General features: G+C 40.8%; 1 protein-coding gene and 1 non-coding gene across 2 annotated transcripts in view; both read right to left on the bottom strand.

Annotated features, from left to right (window-relative positions):
* IARS1 (isoleucyl-tRNA synthetase 1) overlaps positions 1 to 20,679 on the bottom strand; it is a 126,803-nt gene extending 106,124 nt beyond the window's left edge. Inside the window, exons 1-7 of the mRNA XM_067568101.1 lie at positions 20,646 to 20,679; positions 15,027 to 15,152; positions 14,520 to 14,676; positions 13,487 to 13,606; positions 11,994 to 12,076; positions 3,386 to 3,503; positions 975 to 1,122 (exon numbers count right to left, since the gene is read on the bottom strand). Of these exons, the coding sequence (XP_067424202.1) occupies positions 975 to 1,122; positions 3,386 to 3,503; positions 11,994 to 12,076; positions 13,487 to 13,606; positions 14,520 to 14,676; positions 15,027 to 15,145 (745 nt within the window). The 5' untranslated portion in view covers positions 15,146 to 15,152; positions 20,646 to 20,679. The remainder of the gene's footprint in view (positions 1 to 974; positions 1,123 to 3,385; positions 3,504 to 11,993; positions 12,077 to 13,486; positions 13,607 to 14,519; positions 14,677 to 15,026; positions 15,153 to 20,645) is intronic.
* Positions 17,286 to 17,420, bottom strand: LOC137166433 (small nucleolar RNA SNORA84). Its single transcript, XR_010923697.1, has one exon. It is a non-coding gene; the product is annotated as a small nucleolar RNA SNORA84 (small nucleolar RNA).
* Positions 20,680 to 21,117: the final 438 nt, after the last annotated feature.

Raw genomic sequence — 21,117 nt, 5'->3', positions numbered from 1 at the left:
AATGCCAAAGGAAACCTGAATCACTGTACTGTATTTGGTTATGTATGCTGCAAATTTAGAAAAGGTCGGCAGTTTTGGAAAACCTGAAAATCTCAATACAAGAATGACCACTTATGCTCAAGTTCATTTTCACTCATTTACAGTGCATTACATAGTAATCTAACTACAGTAAATTTCTCCTACTGTGTATTTTAATATTAATGAAACATGGTCTCATTGGGAGGAACTGAGTTTCTTGTATGGATATTGCTGGACACTCAGGTAAAAAAAATTTCCTTCCTGAAAATTAAACAAGGAAAAAAGGATGAAGATAACATTCCTCTGACTGCAGAGAAGCTGGAGCTGTAAACTTCTGAAAAATGGTGGGAGAAGCAGCAAGTAAAGCAAAACTATTTGGTTCATACATCCAGCCACCTGTTGCACATAATTTCCCCTTTTAACTATAGGAACATGCTGCAGTGCATGTCCCGATGTATCAGGGGCTCTTGAGGAACAGGCTACCTTACACATTGACTTGAGCCAGCCTAATACATTCTCATTGCCTTCTAAGAGGAGAATCAGAGAGTTTGGTCTGTAGTGGTTGGGTAGTGGGGAAAGGCAGAGAAACTGTTAGAGATGAGAAGAGTTAGGGTCACTTGGTATCAGACCCTTTAGGGAATGATGGGGGATTAACTGGCGAAGTAACTAATACCCATATTGCATTTCTCCTCTTGCTCACTTTATAGTAGGTCTCAGCACTTACTATGTAACTGCTAGTCCTTTAGTACTCAGTAATATTGGTAAGATACAATCAAAGATGACAGGATGGATGGAGACTTCAGCAGCATAGTAAATTGGACAGCATACAGTCAACTCCAGTGAAATGCTACATGTTGAAAGTCAAACAGAATTGTCTATCACAGAGATTGCCACACGCATGCATGAGTTCAATGGAACTATATTAACTTGATATGAAATACAATGAAATCACTTGCCTTTCAGTTTCACATATTGCAATTCTGGATTGACACAGAGTGCCAGGTTACTAGGTAGGGTCCAGGGCGTAGTTGTCCAAGCAACGAGAGAGATGTTTTCATCTTCATCCAATGGGAAGCTCACAATCACCGAAGGATCTTGAACATCCTTAAAAGAAACAGTGATGGGGAGAGGAATATGAAAGTTTTCTTATGAGTCTGTGAGAAAACACACTCCAAGGAAAAGCAGTGACAGCTGCTGTCACTCAGCTGCCTGGTTCCTTTTTTGATAAACCAGATTGCAGGGCACTAAAGGCAGCAAGAGTAAATGCAGATGAAAGGCAATTTAAGTATGTCTCTCCATGGCCCCAGTGTAAGCTACTTGCCCAGATCATGAAGGATACAACTGCCTCAACATAGTAACAGAGTTTGTTCCTAAAAGCTGGGAGTTGGGTACCTGACTCCCTCAAATGCCTTTGATAATCCTAATATAAGATTATACAAAGATAATCCAAGATCAAAACTGGTTAAAGGTATCTTTAACAGTGTAATAATTTTTCAGTTGCTGAAACCTGGAGTTCAACATTCACCTAATTTTTCCCAGGGAACCAGGAGCTGGGAAGAGAAGTGATCACTTTAGAAAACTACACAGGGTTGGAAAGGTCATTGCTGTAATAGGAAACCTTCAGGTGAAGCCTATAAGGACATCTGAAGCTGTGTAGGTAAGTAGACGGCACTTGTCTTTCTGAGTTGTTGCTGAAACAACATCCCCCACCGCAACAGATATTAGGCGGCCCTGTGCTGGTAGAGGTATCACCTTGTAGAAGAAATACGAAAACCTAAAGACATGGCCTCTTGTTTGCAAGGGAAGGTAAAATCCAGGACAAAAGATACACTGGCAATGTTCTGCCTGCCTAAAACCCCCCTGGAGTTTCAACTGAACATTTATTCTTCACTTTCCCTACTAAATAATTGCTCCTGCATTCCATCCATAAGGGGATACTACTTCCATGGCAAGAAAGCTGATCCTTCTATGTAATATACTGTACAGTCCCAGTCCCTCTTTAGTTTGTGTGCTATGAAATCACTAACTTTAGCAAAATATGCATGGCTTTCCAAGGCAAAAAGCCAAAAGCTCCAAGCTACATTAAAAAGTTTTCTTTGGGCATTTTACAACACCTAACAAATTATCATCATATGCATAAACCATGAACACTCAAACAGATTATGTCACATTGCCATTTGTGCACTGAAAGCATCCTTGATTCCTCTCCAGCATTACTGCTCAGAATAGATAATTCCATTATGGAATGGGTAGTTATTTACATCAAAGCTAAGGGCTGCTCCAGAAGGAATTCTTTCTATAAGCAGGTGGTACAGGCAACTGTCAGACTCAAACAAACAGTTATGTAATGCTTGGATTACGGTCAATAACTAGTGAAGAATATGCTATCAATACAATTTAGTCTCTACCAATTGGCACACAAAGACCCTGTTTTTTCTAACCACGTTGTTCTAATGTTTCACAAAGTATTAAGAAGGGCAGGCAACTGAACAAAATCCTGGCCTTTTTTCAGATGAATCTTGTTGTATTTACAAATAAAATAATTGCTTAGTATTTCTCCATTTGGGTTATCTCCGTTTTCTGAATAATATACAGAGAAACAATTTTCTTTACTCAGAAACAAAACGATTTTATTTATTTATTTATTTATTTTTAAATTGTAAAAGTTTGCTACCTGGAAGCTTCCTCTAAACACACTTATGGTTTCTGTTATACGCTAAGATGGGTTTTTACATAATACTAATATCACACTTCATGTTAGAAGTTCATGATTCCACATCTTACCTTCGTTTCCTGAAGCAAGGGCTAAGGAGTACCTTTACTTATGGCACAAGAGAAGGCAGAGGAGCAGCAAGCAATATTTAAGTTGCAATGCTGAATATCAGATCACAGGATTCAATTCTCCTCCCACACCTCATCCACTAACTTGGGTGGGTTAGAGGTGTGGCTGCTGAGCTGGCCAGCTGGATCTCCCCAGAAGATCAGATTTAAGACCTGGGGAATCTTCTGCTAGGGTGAGCAGGAAAAGTGCAGTGTAAAACAGTCACTGTAAAAGCCCAACACAGTGAAGTACTCAAAAATGTGAGAGGTAGAAGTGGAGCAATTTTCCAGATCAAAGTGTGAGTATGGGAAAGTGGCAACAAATAATGACCAAAGAAACTGTCAGAAAAATAACAGCAGGACATATACATGTCTAAGCCGGCTCTTTATTAACACTACTCTATCAGTTTAGAGTACATCGACAAGCCTACATTCCACCTAACTCAAGTATTTAAGATTTCCAGTCCAAAACAGACATTCCAATGTGATAGAGGTCAGTTTCAGAGATCAGATTATTATACACACACACACACACACACTGACATACCTTGTAGTTCTGGTGAGACTCAAAATTTGAAAGGGGTGTGTTACATGCTGTCGAGAAAGGCATAACCTTAACTCCTCTGTAAACCAGTCCTTTATCATACAATTGCTTGAAAACCCACCTAAAAGTAAATAAGGAACATGTAATAACAGTTTTAGATTCAAACTAAAAGCAGCTGTGGTGTAGGATTATGATCCAAGAGGGAAGGTATTCTGAAAAGCTCAAATAATTTTCAAACTATGGACAATATTTACTATTTGGAACACCAGAACTCAAAGCATCTACACATATATATAAAACTCGTATCTTGAAACAATATAAAACCTTATGCCACTATGACATTTTGATTGTGGGTAATCTTTCAGTTAGATTCAACTTTGGGTCATCCTGCCAGCTCTGCTTTCCATGCACAAATTACACAACACAGGGCAATGTTCAGATGGAATACAAATCACTGTAACAGATCAATCCTTCTCAGACTGCCTGTTTGAGGACCAGCAAAACTTACATTTCAGTGATTAAGACAAGATACTTTCCTCACGATCCTACATCTAAGCAACTGTGTTTGTTTAGAAAATAAGGAGTTTTGTGGTTCCACAATTAAATTAATGAATCGTTATATAGCACTTTCCATCCCAAAGGATCCAGGCTTCACTAGCTATTTGTATGGCACCATGTATCACTGGCAGGAGAGAAAATAGTGGATTTTTAGCAACTCAGGTGAAGACCTACACTTCGAAGAGCCATCAAAGATCTTCAGAATCTACATTTATTCCTGGGGGAATTCTGAGACACTGTGCAATACAAAATTTGTACAGAATTCATGTTCTGTGCAGAAATTTCTTCTCCCCCCAAAACAAAGAATTGGTACTGCAGAGCCGCTGGCTGCCACTAGGGGCCCTGGACCTGGCATGGCCCAGCTCGCAAAGAGAAGACATTGCCAGGGCAGTGGGGGAGGAGAAGCTGGAGGGTTCCCCAGAACGCCCTGAAGGTAGGAGGTGGTATACAGGAAACTCCATACAAGCTTGGGACCCAACATCAGACTGTTTCTCCCTCTGGATTCCTGGGCTGTGAGAAGGGAGGGGTGTGGGTGTCTGGGATGGGGGCAGGGGAGCGGGGGAGCTGCAGCTGAGCTCTAGAGGGAGAGGGGGTTCAAGTGTCTGGGCTGGGGGGCACCCTGCAGCTGGGCTGGGGGGGAGGGGTACAGGTGTCTGGCCCTGTGGCTGGGCTCTGGGGTGGGGAAAGGAGGAAAGAAACAGGAACTGGACTGTCATAGGGGTTTCTTTAACTCTCTACACCTGGAGAATTTTGTGTGTTTCTGCATTGTTACAGACATAGCTGCTGACAGGTATTTTGAAATAAATTACCAAAATAATTGAAACTGGTGTGATTACATAGTGCTATTTTGACAAATAAAATATACAGAATTTTAAAACATTATGCACAGAATTTTTAATGTTTTGGTGCAGAATTCCTTCAGGAGTACACATTGTACATCTTCATTTGTAAGGTCTCATTCACCTGCACGTTCAATATTGTTATTCTTGCCTTGTAAAAATTGCTGATTAAAAATATTTTTGAATATATGAAACTTTTTTAGATACAGAAAATATCTCCAATTTACTTTTTTTCCCCTAAAAGGATATAGCCTAATAATCCCACAAAGAAAAACAATTCAGTGCCACATCTATGAACATTTAATGACTGCTTAGCTGTACAGTACTTGTAACTTTAACAAAAAAATCAGAAAGGGGGACCCCTAGATGGAGCTGCAAAATTCAAGTACAAATTAACAGCCCCCTCTTTTGGTAATTTTATTCAACTGCACATTAAGAGCTTCAATTTTTTCCACTGCCAGGCAGACAGTATTTAGCTTTCAGAATGCATCACCATTCAAAACCAAACAGAGGTTACTACATCTCACACTAACAGTTTGTTGTTTCTTTTAGATGCCTCTTGTCAAAGGATATAGTTGCTTGTATTCAGAGCAGACTTCATTACAGGGTCATAAATACAGATCATTACAACTGCCTATGTTACCCATGACAAAATATATTTTTCATCCCTGAGCTATACACAATTGTCTTTCTAACAATAAAGCATCAGTTATTAAGAGATGACAAAGTAGACAGGGTATAACTATTGTTACTAGCAGTATTCCCTACCCCAAACCAACACACTAAGTAACAGTAGTTTTGCTTAGATCTAAAAATAAATAAATTAAAAACCAATTACAACTGGCAAGTGGACAGTCATTTAATTCATCTTTATGTGCTTGTTTTAAGTCTCTCTTCAAAAACGCAACAAGTTCTGTTAAGTGCCTAAAATAAATGAAATCTTTTTTATGGCTAGTCTGGAAGAGGCATTAGGCTAGTGATCCTGGCACAGAGAAAGAGCAGCCCTTTCTGGTAGGTCAGCAATACTACAGGAAAGTGTGCAGAAACTTCTCTTATCACAGGTTGCTTCTGTGTGCAAAGGAAATACGTTGCTTAAAAATAAAATTTTAAATGCAAAGATCTGTTCCCCTGATATATTCCTTTCTGGAAACCTTTCCCTTCAAACCTGAGGAGCTTGTTTTTAGTTGCACTCAGTCTGTTCCTGAGCAAATTTGTTTATCAGTGTCTCCCAACCTGTGTTAATAGGGGCTATACAGGAAGAACACTTCTTCACCTTAAAAACAGGACTCATCAATAGAAACATAGCTTGCCTTTCCAAACTCAAACACATGCAGGCATTCAAACAAGTGCTCTGTGGTCTCTAGTGTCTTTACCCACACCTACTGTCTCATGTTAGAATTATTCACCATTCTTATTCTTCCCAGGATTTCACTCTATAAACAATATTTGACAGGTGAACCTACGCTTCTGACCATCATTTTAAGCATCTGCAAACTGAGAACCTAATTCTCAACGGTGCAGAGCACATTCAACTCCTACCAAACTACTGGATTTCCAGGTGGTGAGCACTTCCTGGAATCTGGCCCTGAGCCCCATATTCTCAGAAGCACTAGATTCACAAACATCCTCCCCGCTACCCACACCCACACTCACCACAAAGCACTACCAACAGTGGGGTTTGGCATCATGGTTAAATATGATCTCAATTACCCAAAACTTTTATCTGGGTACCAAGAAAATTGTCACAAATCTGTGCTTCAGAGGCCGTTATCCTACAGACCGGTCAGCCTCATCCCAGTCCCCGGAAAAATCATGGAGCACATCCTCAAGGAATCCATTTTAAGGCACTTGGAAGAGAGGAAGGTGATCAGGAACAGTCAGTATGGGTTCATCAAGGGCAAGTCATGCCTCACCAACCTGATTGCCTTCTATGATGAGATGACTGGCTCTGTGGATGTGGGGAAATTGGTGGACGTGATATACCTTGACTTTAGCAAAGCTTTTGATATGGTCTCCCACAGTATTCTTATCAGCAAGTTAAAGAAGTATGGGTTGGATGAATGGACTACAATCAGGCTCAACGGGTAGTGATCAATGGCTCCATGTCTAGTTGGCAGCTGGTATCATGCAGAGTGCCCCAGGGGTCGGTGCTAGAACTGGTTTTGTTCAAGATCTTCATTAATAATCTGGACGAAGGAGTGGATTGCATCCTCAGCAAGTTTGCAGATGACACTAAACTGGGGGGAGTGGTAGATACTTTGGTGGGTAGTGATAAGATACAGAGTGATCTAGACAACTTGGAGGATTGGGCCAAAAGAAATCTGATGAGGTTCAACAAGAACAAGTGCAGAGTCCTGAACTGAGGATGGAAGAATCCTAAGCACTGCTGTAGAGTGGGGACCAACTGGCTAGGCAGCAATTCTGCAGAAAAGGACCTGGGGGTTACAGTGGACAAGAAGCTGGATATGAGTCAACAGTGTGCTCCTCTTGCCAAGAAGGCTAACGGCATATTGGGCTGCATTAGTAGGGGAATTGCCAGCAGATCGAGGGAAGTGATTTTTCCCCTATATTCGGCACTGGTGAGGCCGCATTTGGAGTATTGTGTCCAGTTTTGAGGCCCCCACTACAGGAAGGATGTGGACAAATTGGAGGGAGTCCAGCAGAGGGCAACAAGGATGATTAGCGGGCTGGAGAACATGACTTATGAAGAGAGGCTGAGGGAACTGGGCTTGTTTAGTCTGCAAAAGAGAATTAGGGGGATTTGATAGCAGGCTTTAACTACTTGAAAGGAGGTTCCAGGGAGGACGGATCAGCATTCAGAGATCTGAAACTGTTTAGGATTCTTTGCTCTCAAGAAAATGAAAGCAATCCTTATCAGTATTCAAGGTAGTGCAGAAAACAAGGTTCTCAAAATTATCACAAGACAACCTTATAGTCATGTGGGTTTTTTAGTGGTGTTTTTTTTTTTTTTTAAATGCAACAAGAACTTAACTATTAAATAGGGATTAAAAAATAAGGCTTAAGCAAGGAGTCCAATACTGCCACTAGCCACAGAAAAAGCAACTCAGGACAATTAGGGCTTTTTTCTCAAAAGGAAAGGAAAAGGAAAAAAGGAAAAGGTCTTTTAGAAACTTTTAATGCGGAACATAAGAGTCCACACAGACATTTAGTGTGGAACGGCAGGGTTGATTTACAACGCATCTTACCACCATCTAACTACTCATGTAGTGAATCCCATAGACTATTTTTTAAAATTCAGCCATATTCAGGATTGAAGCTTTCAGAATTAGACACTAGATGGTGCTATTAAACTATCTGAAACAAGTACTGATCCCTATATACATAATGAAACATTCAAGATCAACAGGCCCAAGATGTATCCTGCTACTGATATTTAAGAAAAGATCAGGGCATGTGGGAATCCAAAATAGACTTTAGAGCCACAAACACACTTAAAATCCTTGCTAATAGATAGGGTGGTGTCAAAACAAGTATACTGATATACTGCTCTATTTCTATTTTCATACTGCCTCCATTCTTATAAGCCAGCTGAGAATGAACAATATAGCACATTATGTCTTCCTAGAAAGCATTCAGCTACTTGATGGTTATAAAAACTGAAACAATTAAGCTATCACTTTTTCTGCCAACACTTCTCAGCACGACATCAAACCTCTCAGTTATGAACGGAATATCATTTCCTAAACTCAACTTTATTTCAGACCTTAACCCATTGACCACAAAAAATTCTGTTTGAGATGCAGGACCTCAGTGGACCACAGCACTATCTGGAAAGGTTATTGTACGCCAATTGTGATTACATAGTTAAGAATCCACGCTGTATTTCGTTGGTATGTGTTGGTTTGTCATCATTCCCCCTTTCTGAGACACTTTCTGCAGACCAGTGTCAGGTCAGTAAAATTTAAGGTGATACGAACTGTTTTCACTTCAGCCCAATGCAGTTCTGTTTCGGTCAAAAGACAAAATCTGTTGTATGCCAGCACTTGTCCCATTGATAGCTCGGGGTGATGTGCTCTCAGCACTATTTTGGGCTATAAATACAATTACCTCCTCAATCAACCCAGCACTGAGAGAAACAAACCTAAACATTCTCCACAAATATAAATAAAAGTCTTTTTTTAAAAGACTTTGACTGCACCTTCCCATCATAAACCCTCCCAGAACTACCTCTTAACAGAGCACAAAACTAACATTTAAGTAATACTACTGAACAGTAACACCTACGACTCTTCAGGGATTCTGCCAAGATGTTTTAGTCTTTAATCTTTAAAAAAAAAAAAAAAAAAAAAAAAAAAAAAGTTTTGTTCATGAGTGGAAGTCACCCAACTAGAAGTGCCTGTTTCACCTTTAACAGACATTCACCACCACCCCTACCACCTAGCATGAAGTGCCAATATAAACACAAAACTGTCGAGCACAGAACAGACATTTAATTAAGGGCCTTTAGAAACAAAGATAGTATGCCACCAAGGACATGAGCTGGTGCAATGGTTAACACACTGACCTTCCATTTACACAGACCTGGACACGAAATCGTGCTTGGTTTGCAAGTGAAAATAGGCTTGAGGACTCACTCCAACTTCCTTCTAAACAGATATTCATACTTAAATGTACCAGCAATTTGGCACAGCTAGTAGTAGAAGCTCAAAAGGGGGATTCACAACTGCAGAAACAACCTCCACTACAAGACCAGAATGGAATGCATTAACAAAGCTGTGTTCCCAGCAAAACTCAGCCATTCCTCATTCATACAAGGACTAAGTAAACCTACAACCAAGGGGTTTGCGGTTTTTCGGGGAAGGGGGGGGGGGGTTTAGGTTTTTGGGGGTTTTTTTTAATTTTACTTTGAGAGGGCTGGAGAGGAGTTGCAAGTTTTTTAAAAGAAGGTGTGTGTCCCAGACTATTTTGCAGAAAACAGAATCAATTCTTCTCTTATATAATGTAGCATAGAAGAAATGTGCTTAAAAGGGAGAACAGATTTCACACTAAACCCCCAGTCTCTTCATGAACTGCATTTCTATCCTTCTCTTGAATCAAGACAATTCTTAGAAAAATGACCAAGAAAATAAGCCCCCTGTCAATGGTGTAGAGAAACCCATGGTTCCTATCCCATTTATCCACTCCTGTATGTGATTCACCTAAGAAAAGAGAAATTTACATACAGCTGGCACACCTGAAATACACAGTTTGTGTGACCCTTATGTTTGGCATAGCTCCACTTCCCCTCCATTTCTTTTAGAGTCTCTCCCCTAACTTTCCATTCTATATCTGCTAGCAGCAGAGGGCATTTAACTAGAATCTCTTTTTTTGAAACATGTATGTGTTATAGGAGCTAACAGAAATGTAGTCTCTTTCACTTTGATTTCTAGTGTAGTACTGTTCAATCACAGAAAGAAAGCTTAACTCCCTTATCTCAATAGGATCAGCAGAAAGAATGGAGCCAGATTTTACATAAATGGGTTCTTTAACCACAGACCTAGTATTTATTCCTAGATAAGGACAGAGACAGTGAGCTCAAAACTGTACAAGGCACTAAAGGTTTATATCACTTGCATGAGTTAATTAATCTTGCCACTGCAGGACAAGGTCACTAGACACTTACCTACCACAGATGTAACAGAGCACTTGAGCCCCAAATACAAGATGAGACAATTCCAGAAAAAAAGGTATGCTTGGCTTATACACTACTTCAGCAAGTATGCCCTAAACTACATCAAACATGTAGACCATTTGAATGTTCATTCACCTGTTACCTCTGGGACCTAAGTTAGTATTAATGCTTACATGTGGTTCCTAGGATTCAACTACTACAGTATATTATGGGTGACAGTCGGAAATGCTGTTTGATCAGTCTCCAGAATCTTGTGTTTTGGGAATAACTGAAAGTGAAGTCACTGAAATAGGTAAAAAATTAAGAAACTAAAGCCAAAAATCTTTAGTGTATGTAACTGCAGGAATAGGGGCAGTGAGACAGTGCTTTCATTACCAATATTAATACTGGCATCTCATCCTTTTGGGCATAAAAAAAAGAGTCCTATTTTCCTCCCACAATCAGCTCTGGGCACTTCAAGAGGATTAGCTCTGGTTCATTCATTAAAATCAAAGCAGAAATTAGTAATCTGCAAAGTATTTTACCTATTTAAATTTGACACTAAATATGTTTTACTTTTTCATGCAAGAAAAAGGGAAAACATTAAGAGAAAACAGAAAAATTCTATAAAAACAACTCATGAGAAATTTAAAACCTGAAGGATAGGGGAAGGTCACATCAATTACATCATCATTCTTAACGAGCCTCAAACATAAGTTTAACATTGAACGAAACTTGGCTATATAATTCTGCTCGTGAGTTTAACACTTGAAGGCCAATATGATGTCAGATGTACACAGTGTTAGCTGAATTCAGGAATCCTGAGCCACACAGGACTTCTCTCCTTTGAGACAGACAAGGTAGATGAACTAATATCTTTTCTCTCCCCTTTGGAAATCTAGCAACTACCCTTGGCATTCCACTAGAGGTCTATGGAGCCATACTAGTGACTTCCCAGGGGAAGTCACAAAAGACTGCCAAACCCCAGAGCCACAAAGACAAAACTAAAAGAGCACTGGATTCCCAGCATCTGAATTCAACCTCGGAGAAGGGTTTCATCCACAGCAATCCAGAGTTTGGATTGCTCATACCCTTGAAAATAACATCAAGAAGGGAAACTCTTTCTGGGCTATATACTCTTGCTTGTTAAAGAGATGACAGAAAAATTCCAAGGTCATTCTGCAGACCTACTAAATTTGATTGGAGTAGATCAGGGATAAGACTTCACGACCAGACTAGCATTCGCCACTTCTTCTATTAACATCTACTTTATATTTTCCTTTCAAGACCCCTATTCAAGTGAACAAAGAGCAGGCAGATCATTAAATCTCTTGCCTGACATATTTTCACATTGTATCTGGAAATAAGCTTGAAGTTTAATAATAAGTAAGATGCTTAAAGTGGCCCATTTTGCATACTTTTGATTCAGTAAGTGTTGAGTGACCCAAAGTATAAAAGAACACCTCTTGAGAAATGTAGGAAACATGTTGCTTTATTGAAAAAAAAAAAAAAAATTACATCTTACTATACTACTATAATAATAATCAGAATATTTCAAACAGATAATTTCTAACGGCATAAACAGCATGCTAAAACTACTTACCAGACAGTCTCCATGAACTCAGGATACAGAGTTTTATAGTCATTGTCAAAATCGATCCAGCGTCCCAGTCTGGTAACACTAATCTGTTAAAATATGCACATGTGGCTTGAATGGAAGCTTAAAACAAAGACCATAGTACATTTCCCATATTTATTTCTTTGTAATAGCTTGTTTAAAAAGCAAGATGTTCTACCCCCATCAGTGAACCAAGCCCACAAAACAGTCAAGCCTGACAATGGTTCAAGGTAGAGCACTTGATCTAGCATGGAATATGCAAAGAAAAGGTCATGAATACAGGCCTTTCCTTAAATCCAAAGCCATGCAACACAGAAGCATCTACCCATGGCAACTAAACTTGGAGATTGAGAGTGCTATTGTAACTGGTGGGTCAAACCTTTGCTCAGCATCCAGCCAAGTGATTCACCAGAAAGTTGGCTTTAGCTGCAGGAGTTTTGTTTTTGATCATAACCATGTAACTGTTACAGAAATAGTCAAAATGGGGAAACAGAACAAAGTTTGACAATTCACTCCATTTCTAAAGAGCTCTCAGACTAAGTAACTCTGAACATTTATCTAAATCAGAGTTGGAAAAGCCACTGTGTAAACACTCTCCAAAATTATTTCAGGACTAGCTACCTTCTCTGGGCTCCCTACACTATGAAGCCACATTGCTAAAACCACAAAGACTCTGACAAGTCTACTTTACATCTACTCATACAGAGCACATAAGTCACCTAACAAGTGGGTTATGCGAACGTTATGCCTCACTCTGGTAAGTGATATCCCTCTTGTTGGGTGGGTAACTATGCAACCTACCAGCTTTGCAACATGATCAAAAACAAGATAGACCTTTCCTGATACTGATAATATGTTGGTAAGGTAAGAGCCAAACTACATTTATGTCTGCAATCAAAAAAATGCCTAACTAAAAAGATTCACCACCACAATCAAGCTACATGCATAAAAAATGCTGACAAGTTTTGTGGGTACTAATTGACCAAAATTTGTAATGGAGGCCCAACGTTCTTTGTCAATGTTTTATTGAAGTTAAAATGTCAGTCCTCTTAAGATATAATTTTTATTCACATTGAAACAGTGGATCGCAATTTACCAGTTTGCTCTCTCTAAATTCCCTTTGATGACAGTCGCCAAACAGTGACATCATGACATTGCAATTTAACACTGTGTCAAAAAGACAATGTCTTGCAATTTCACAACCTCATGCCTGAATTCTTTCGGACTCCTTCTGAAACTCAGATGCCAGGACCCACTTCCCAGTGAGAAGGGACTCTGCAGCTTAAGAACTTTATTTCAGTCCTGTGGCATACACCAGACAGTGTGGGGACTGCTGATGTCATCAGCCAACACTGCTTGCTCTGCTCTATTTTTCCTCAGGCATAGCAAAAGGAGTTCCATCACGTCCTACTGAATTCCACAAGATATGCATACAATTTTAGACACACATGCAGAGTTAATATTGACATTCTACTTACCCTCCATTCATTAGAGTATCTCATCACAATCCCCCTGCACTGATTGTTATATTCTGCAATCCCCATTTTGGCCACATCCTCTGGTCCTTTGATTCCTAGTGTTTTGTCAATTTCATACTCCTGGAGAGAAAAAGGGGAGGAAAAAAAAGTCAATGCATGTTGCAGTGCGAAATCTTCAGGATTTTCCAGTTCATTAATTTATTTGTCTAGTCCCAATAAATCCCAAGCATCAGAAACAAATTTGCATGTGCAAATTTCTCATGCAAAAAAGGATGTACATCTGAGTTCCTATTTTGCATGTATATGATTTTCTAGATCTCCATGGTGGATGTGAGGAGTCCCATTTTCTCCTCCCACAATCATTACCTATTCACACACCCTATAACACTAGTAATGGATGAGTCTGTCCTTCAGAAATATGGGCTCTCAAAGAAAGTCAGTCTAACTCTTACCATGCAAAGGATAAATACTAACAATAGGCTGGCACTGCTATTTGTACTTTGCACAGTAAATTTACAGTTTATTGAATCATTTGCTTTGGAACATTCCAAATTTCTAAACAACATGCTAGTCCATTTAAATGATTACCAAATATTACCCGTTTTCCAGGATCAAATTCAGGAGTACAGATGCATGGGCCACACAAAAAGTACATACCATGCAAAGGTACTCCATGTACAAAGGACATGATGGAATCCAAAAGGATCCCTATAGCTCTTTTTCATGGACAATTCAAAACAACTACACAAGGAGAGGTATTCAGATATTTCAGGGTAATGAAAAAGTCACAACCAAAGCAGCACATTCAGCTCCATTATAAGAGTGACTGATGGACTCCTAGCTAATCAAATCCTTATGAGTAACAAAAGAAAAAAGGACTCAAACGGAGGTCTCCATCAAGGTTTTAGCAGGACTCTGGGTGCCAACAGAGAAGGGTAGGGAAGAGGAAGTAACAAATTATCCAGATGCACAGGTAACCATATGCAACGATCACGGTAGCAAAAATATCTGCAGCATCACTTATTGCACATACCACAGGTAAACCATGACAATCCCATCCAAATCTTCTGTCAACATGAAAGCCACTCTGGTGAGCAAATCTGGTTACTACATCTTTAATGGTCCCTGCAAGAATATGACCATAATGTGGAAGCCCAGTTGCAAATGGAGGGCCATCATAGAAAGTAAATCTGTGAAACAAGAGGCAATAAAAGTTATTAGTTCAAGATCAGCCCTCACAAAACAGGAGGATCATTCCTCTGTGCTTGTGCTGCTCCTGCTTACAGGACTCCACAAGTAGTACCAGCACCAGAGATAGAACTGCTGTGAACTCTGCCAGCTTTGCACCCCCCATCCCCCTCCCCCCCCTTCCCCCACCACACACACACACTCCTCCTTCAGTAGGAGAAAAACAAAAGATGATGTTGCCTCAGATCGAGCACCAAAGAGGCAGTAGGTGTAGTATGAGTGGACAAAGCAGAAGGGAGAAGAGCTCTTTATTTTCATGCACACTTGATGTATCTTTTATGCAGCTTTTTACCTGGGTCTGTTTTTTGACTGTTTCAGACATTCCTGAAAACAATCAAGTGTGTTCCAGAGATTCAGTATCTTCTCTTCCTCCTGTGGAAAGTTTATGTTTTCTGCAACTTGTTGAACCATTCTTTCCCTGTAAGGATCAAACAATATCATATAAAAAGTGAGTTTTGTTTTTAAAGAGAAAAAAAAGCAAGGATAAATAGCTTCTCAAATACAGTACACTATGCTATTAGAAAAGAATCTCATAATATACACCAGCATACCACAGTACGATCCTTGATCAGCGCTCGGGCACTTGTTTCAAAATAGTCACTAAGGTAGCAGTCTGTTCTAAATACACTATGAATTACTTTCATGTTTCATGGAGATAAAGTGGTATGAGGAAGTGGTTCTCCATTTGCTCATGATTATGTTCATTGTTGGTTTTCCCACTAGATTTACTACTTAGAACTAAATGCTCTTTCAAAGTTTCTTCCACGTTTTAAGGTGCACTGCCCTGCAAAACTTAAGAAAATGCCCTTTCCCCCTCTAGCTAAGTTGTGGTTCTCAGTAGCATCAAAAAGCAGCTCAAATTTAGCACTTTAAATTTAGAGATCTGAGTTGGCTCCCAAATCAGCACTTAAACTAACATGGCAATGTAAAAGACACAACAATAGATGTATGGTGACAGATAAGGATGGAAGGGTCCGGACAAGAAGACACGGAATTAGATCAGTAGTAAGAAGCAAGAAAAGTGGAGCGCAAGTTTCTATCTGCCTTTGCAACCTCAGCTGTTCAGAAACGTCTTCCTGTACTTGCTCATTGCTTTTCTCCTTTTGCTTCACATTATGTGCACAGAGATGGTATGATTTTTTTGGTGGTAAAACCTCCACTATGCACCTTGGGAGTTGGTAAATGGCTTTGACGTGGTCTGATCTACCTGTTAATCTGATTTTCAGAGGCAGAGTTCTCTGCTCACAGTAAATTTGAGCCACAGTTTTCAGCTAAGAGTCCATTTTTGCTTTTTCCTGGTAATTCCCTGAAGAATTTAAAAAACAGCCCAGCATAAATATCAGAGCACAAAGCCATACTCTAATTCTGGCTGAGTCAATGACTCACTACAAGGACAATTATTTCTCACTCACAAACAAGATTTCTCCAGCACAGGGAGATGCAATGGTGCTAGAAGATTTGACCATTAGACATACACAATTAGGTGATCGCGAGAAGCCCTCAGGTCTGAAAGCAGCAGATTTCACAAAACATCTGCACAAATTTATAGTGAGTGCTGGGATGGAACCTGTACTTCTGGAACATATTGGTACCAATGACACAGGGACATTCAGGAGAGAAATCCTGTCTGCTTAAGTGGGTATGGAGATAGTTCTTTCCTATTTCACCTTTCCACCTGCCTCTATTCTTTTAGTCCTCTCCCCCACCAACACAGAATAATTCCAGTATCTGATACTACTGCTATGGGCTTCCCAAACCTCAGCAAAATGAAACAGTCAGTCTTCAGTTTCACTGCTGCTGCAGAGGTCTGAATCACAGCACTAACAAGATGGAGCCTGTATCAGTCTTGCCAAGTAGCAGCAATGAGAAGCAGCAGAGGCACTACTGAAGAAGACAGCACTGCATTAATTCATGATCAAAAGATAGCTGTGCACTCCAGGAAGTACCTCCTTGCAGCAAAACATCTCCTGTGACAGCACTACTCTGTGCTATCTCCAGTACATGTCTTAACGCCACAATTTAGCCCTGGTTATTGCTATAGCATAAAGTCATCTCCTAGTACGTAGCTCAGTAGTGGAGGAGGAGCCTTGAACAAGGCTTTGTGAATCGGAACAAGGCTAGCAGTAAGCCTAGAAGTTAAGACTTCATTAGTCTAAATAACAATACTTGGCACTTTTGCAGCTGCTTCCACCATAGGATGTCAGAGTGCTTTACAAATATTAATTACTTCCATCTCACTATTAGATGAAGGGATCATCTCAGTTTTGCTCACAAACCCAAGGTCACACAGCCAGTTAGTGGCTGAGCTGAAAATAAAACCAATATTCCTACATTCAAAGTCTTCTTCCTTAACCTTTTTACACACTCTCTCTCAAATGGGTTTCCCCCCTCATTCGCACCAAATACAAAACGCACTAGGCATCTGCATTCACTGCTTACACCAGGAAACCAAGTATTTCAAAACCATAAGTTTACACAGTAGCTACCATGGTGATCTTTTCTGAACAAAGTCATCAATTTCTCTTGACTCACTGTGCATAAGGTACTAATAAAATGTTACTGTAACCGGGCTATGGAGGCTGCTAAGATATCACAGACTCCATGCATAAACCACAGTATTATTTTTGGCCCATTACTACTAACTGGAGCACTGTACCAACACAACAGTTTCCAGTAACCACAGGGCACACATTCATACACATCGCAGAGAGACTCTATTTTTAACAGCACAAAGGAATTTTACCTGAATTAATGGAAGTCTAATATTTCAGAGCTGTGTAGAAAAAACATTTAATGGGCAAGATCAGTGATGTAGTGACCAGTCATTGCAGGTCAATTTTCTCAGTTTGCAAGACAGAATTTAGAAAAACTTGACTTTTAATACGATAAAACAATGTTTAGTATTATCTATGCCACAGCTCAGGTACCTAACAGATGCTAAGCCAATAAAAACTGCTACCACAAAAACCACATCAAGCTGCAACATTAGTAAATGAACTAGAGCAGAGAGTTTACTATGTTAAATCCAGTACTCTGATCCAGAGAGGGATAATGGACAAATTAATGCCTTAACAACAGACCAATCATAATATAAAAGCAGCAATACTATGCTCTGACCCAGTACTTCTCAATCTGTGTGTCATGACCCAGAAGCAGGTTGTAATGCCCATCCTGTCTGGGATGCATAGTTCATAGCCTCCCAGACACTGCACCCACATCACCGTGAGCATGCCAAGGTATAATAAACAAACATAAAATCATAGGAATATAGGCCTGGAATGAACTTCAAGAGGTCATCAGTGTAGCATGCTGATCTTAGGCAGAACAAAGTACAACTAGACAATCCCTGATAAATGTTTGTCCAACCTGTTCTTACAAACCTCCAGTGACTGGGGATTCCACAACCCACCCATGGAAGCTTATACCAGAGTTTAACTACCCTTATAGTTAGACAAGTTTTCCCTAATCTAAATCTCCCTTGTTGAAGATTAAACTCATTACTTCCTGTCCTACCTTTAGTGGACATAGAAAACAACTGATCACGGTCTTCCTCTTTGTAGCAGCTCTTAACATATTTGAAGACTTATCAGGTCACCCCTCAGTCTTCTTTTCTCAAGACTAAACATACCCAGATTTTTTTAACCTTGCTTTAAAGGTCAGGTTTTCTAAACTTTTGATCATTTTTACATTCTTTTCTGGACTCTCTCAAATTTGTCCACATCCTTTCTGAAGTGTGCACCCAGAAGTAGACAGTACTCCAGCTGAGGCCTCCCCAGTGCCAAGCAGAACAATTACCTCCCATGTCTTACATACACACTCAAGTTAATAGACCCTAGAATGATATTAGCCTTTTTCACAACTGCATCACACTGATGATTCATATTCAATTTATGATCCACTATACCCTCCATATCCTTTTCAACAGTACTACTACCTAGCCAGCTATCCCCCATTTTGTAGTTGCGCTTTTGATTTTTCCTTCCTAAGCGCAGTACTTGGCACTTGTCTTTATTGAATTTCATCTTGTTGATTTCAGACCAATCCTCCAATTTGTCAAGGTCCTTTTGAATTCTAATCTTCAAAGTACGTGCATGCCATCTTGGTCTCAAACTCAAATTTTATAAGCACACTCACCACTCCATTATCCAAGTTATTAATGAAAATATTGATGAGTACCACACCCAGGACTGACCCTTGTGAGATCCCACTAGGCAGCACCCTCCCAATTTGACAACAAACCATTGATGACTATTTAGAGTATGGTCATCCAACCAGTTGTGCACCCACCTTACAGTAATTTCATCTAGACCATATTTTTCTCCAGTTTGCTTATGTGAATGTCATGTGGTACTGTGTCAAAAGCCTTACTAAAATCAAGCTATACCTTACTAAAATCATGAAGCAGTCTGGTGAAAAAACCATCACTGTCATGCCACAGAGGGTAGGCCTTAACCAGAAGTAATGATAAAAGCTGTATGGATTCCGGCTCTACATTTACTGGCTAAAACATTTTTTTTTTAAATATGTTTCGTTCTGCTAGCATGAAACCAAACAAGCTGAATTTTTCAGAGTTAAAATGACTTCCTAAATAAGTTCTTTTCAAAAGATTAATTCTGTCTCTAAAAATGTTTTAAAAGCAGTGGACACTGTATCTTTCAGAATTTTTACGAAGAGGAAGCCTTGCACCCAGCAATGTGCACAAGGGGGTGGGCGTGCCATCCCCAGCAGGGAGCTCCTCCAAAAGCACTGACTTTTACTAAAAATAACTGTGATAAAATGGAGCTGACAGGGGGAGCTCCAAGAACCCGCCGCTGCCAAGGGCTGCGAGCTCCTGGGTCTCCCCATCGCCAACAGCAGCTGAGAGCTCCAGGGTGACCCCTGGTTCTTGTTGTATGTGAAGGAGTAAACAACACTTCCTTATTCACTTTCTTCACATCATTCATGATTTTATAGATCTGTATTATATTCCCCCTCGGTCATCTCTTTTCCAAACTAAATAGTCCCAGGCTTTAGCCGCTCCTCAGACCAAAGCTGTTCCATACCCTTGTTTATGTTGCCCTTCTATGTACCTTTTCCAATTCTAATATATCTTTTTTGAGATGAGGCAAGCAAAACTGCATGCCGTATTCAAGATGTGGGCGTACCATGGATTTACATAGTGGCATTATATTTTCTGTCTTATTATCTATCCCATTCCTAACATTGTGTTAGGTTTTTTGGCTGCTGCTGCTGTTCATCAAGCAAATTTTTCAGAAAACTATCCATGATGATGCCACAGTTTCTTTCTTGAGTGGTAAGTGCTAATTTTGATCCCATCATTTTGCACATACAGATGGGATTATTGTTTCCAAGGTGCATTATTTCACGTACATCAGCCCACAATTTCATTTGCCATTTTATTTCCCAGTCACCCTGTTTTGTGAGACCCCTTTGTAACTCTTCACACTCTACTTTGGATGTAAACATCCACCCCCTCAGGAACTGGAAACAGGCTCCCGCCCAATCTACTTCAGTCACTGACTGACACAAACCAAACATCCCTCAAGAGCCAGGCACTCAGCCTCCCCGCCAGAGCCTTTGTCCTGACTGCGGACCAGGCAGCCTGTTACCCCCTTGGAAGCTGGCACATACCCCCTGCCACGCACACACCTTTCCCTCCTGACACTGCCAGGGCCCCGCCCAGCGCTCCCTTCACCCACCAGGCACACCCCACTCATGCTCAGTCCCCACCCACACAGCCGGTGCCATTGGGGCTAAGGGGCGGGTCACTGCACCAAGCCCCTGCAAGTGAATGGGCAGCTGAACCCAGCTCCCCTGCAGAGCACCGGGGGACCTCAGCTCAGCTCAGCTCAGCTCAGCTCCGCCCCACCTACGGGACGGGTAACCAACCGGCCCGGCCCCCTGCACTCACCACTCGCCTCACCCTCCACCAGCCTGACCCCAGCCGCGCCGGCCGGCTAGAAATGATGCAACCTACCCCCGGCAGGCAGAAAAGCATGACAGGAAGCAAAAGGAATGGGACACGCCTGCCTGCCTGCAGTAGCCAATCGCCGCACTCCATACACAGGCCTCAACAAAGCAGCCACTGATTGGTCCAGCGCGTCTCTTGGTAACTATAAATCATGGCGGACGGAACTTGACTGATAGAATGAAAAGGGCGGGGTGAGGAAAAGGAAGTGACGTAATTTAGCACTAAAGCCAATCAAGCATGGGTTTTGGAGGGGCGTTTCTTTCCTGGGAAGGCTCCTGCGTAACGCGTTATGGGAAATAGGCTGTCTTCAACATACGGCTTAGGGCGGGGTGCGCGCCCCTGCGCCCCCTGAATCACTGTTGTGTTGACAGCTGCAGTCCTGAGATCTGCCCGCACGATGGGCCCCTTCCTC

Source organism: Emydura macquarii, unplaced genomic scaffold (assembly GCF_026122565.2).
Source record: "Emydura macquarii macquarii isolate MOO-44397 ecotype Brisbane River unplaced genomic scaffold, CSIRO-AGI_Emac_v2 contig_2846, whole genome shotgun sequence".
Classification (NCBI taxonomy): Eukaryota; Metazoa; Chordata; order Testudines; family Chelidae; genus Emydura; species Emydura macquarii.
This window is presented reverse-complemented; position numbering and strand designations above follow the sequence as displayed.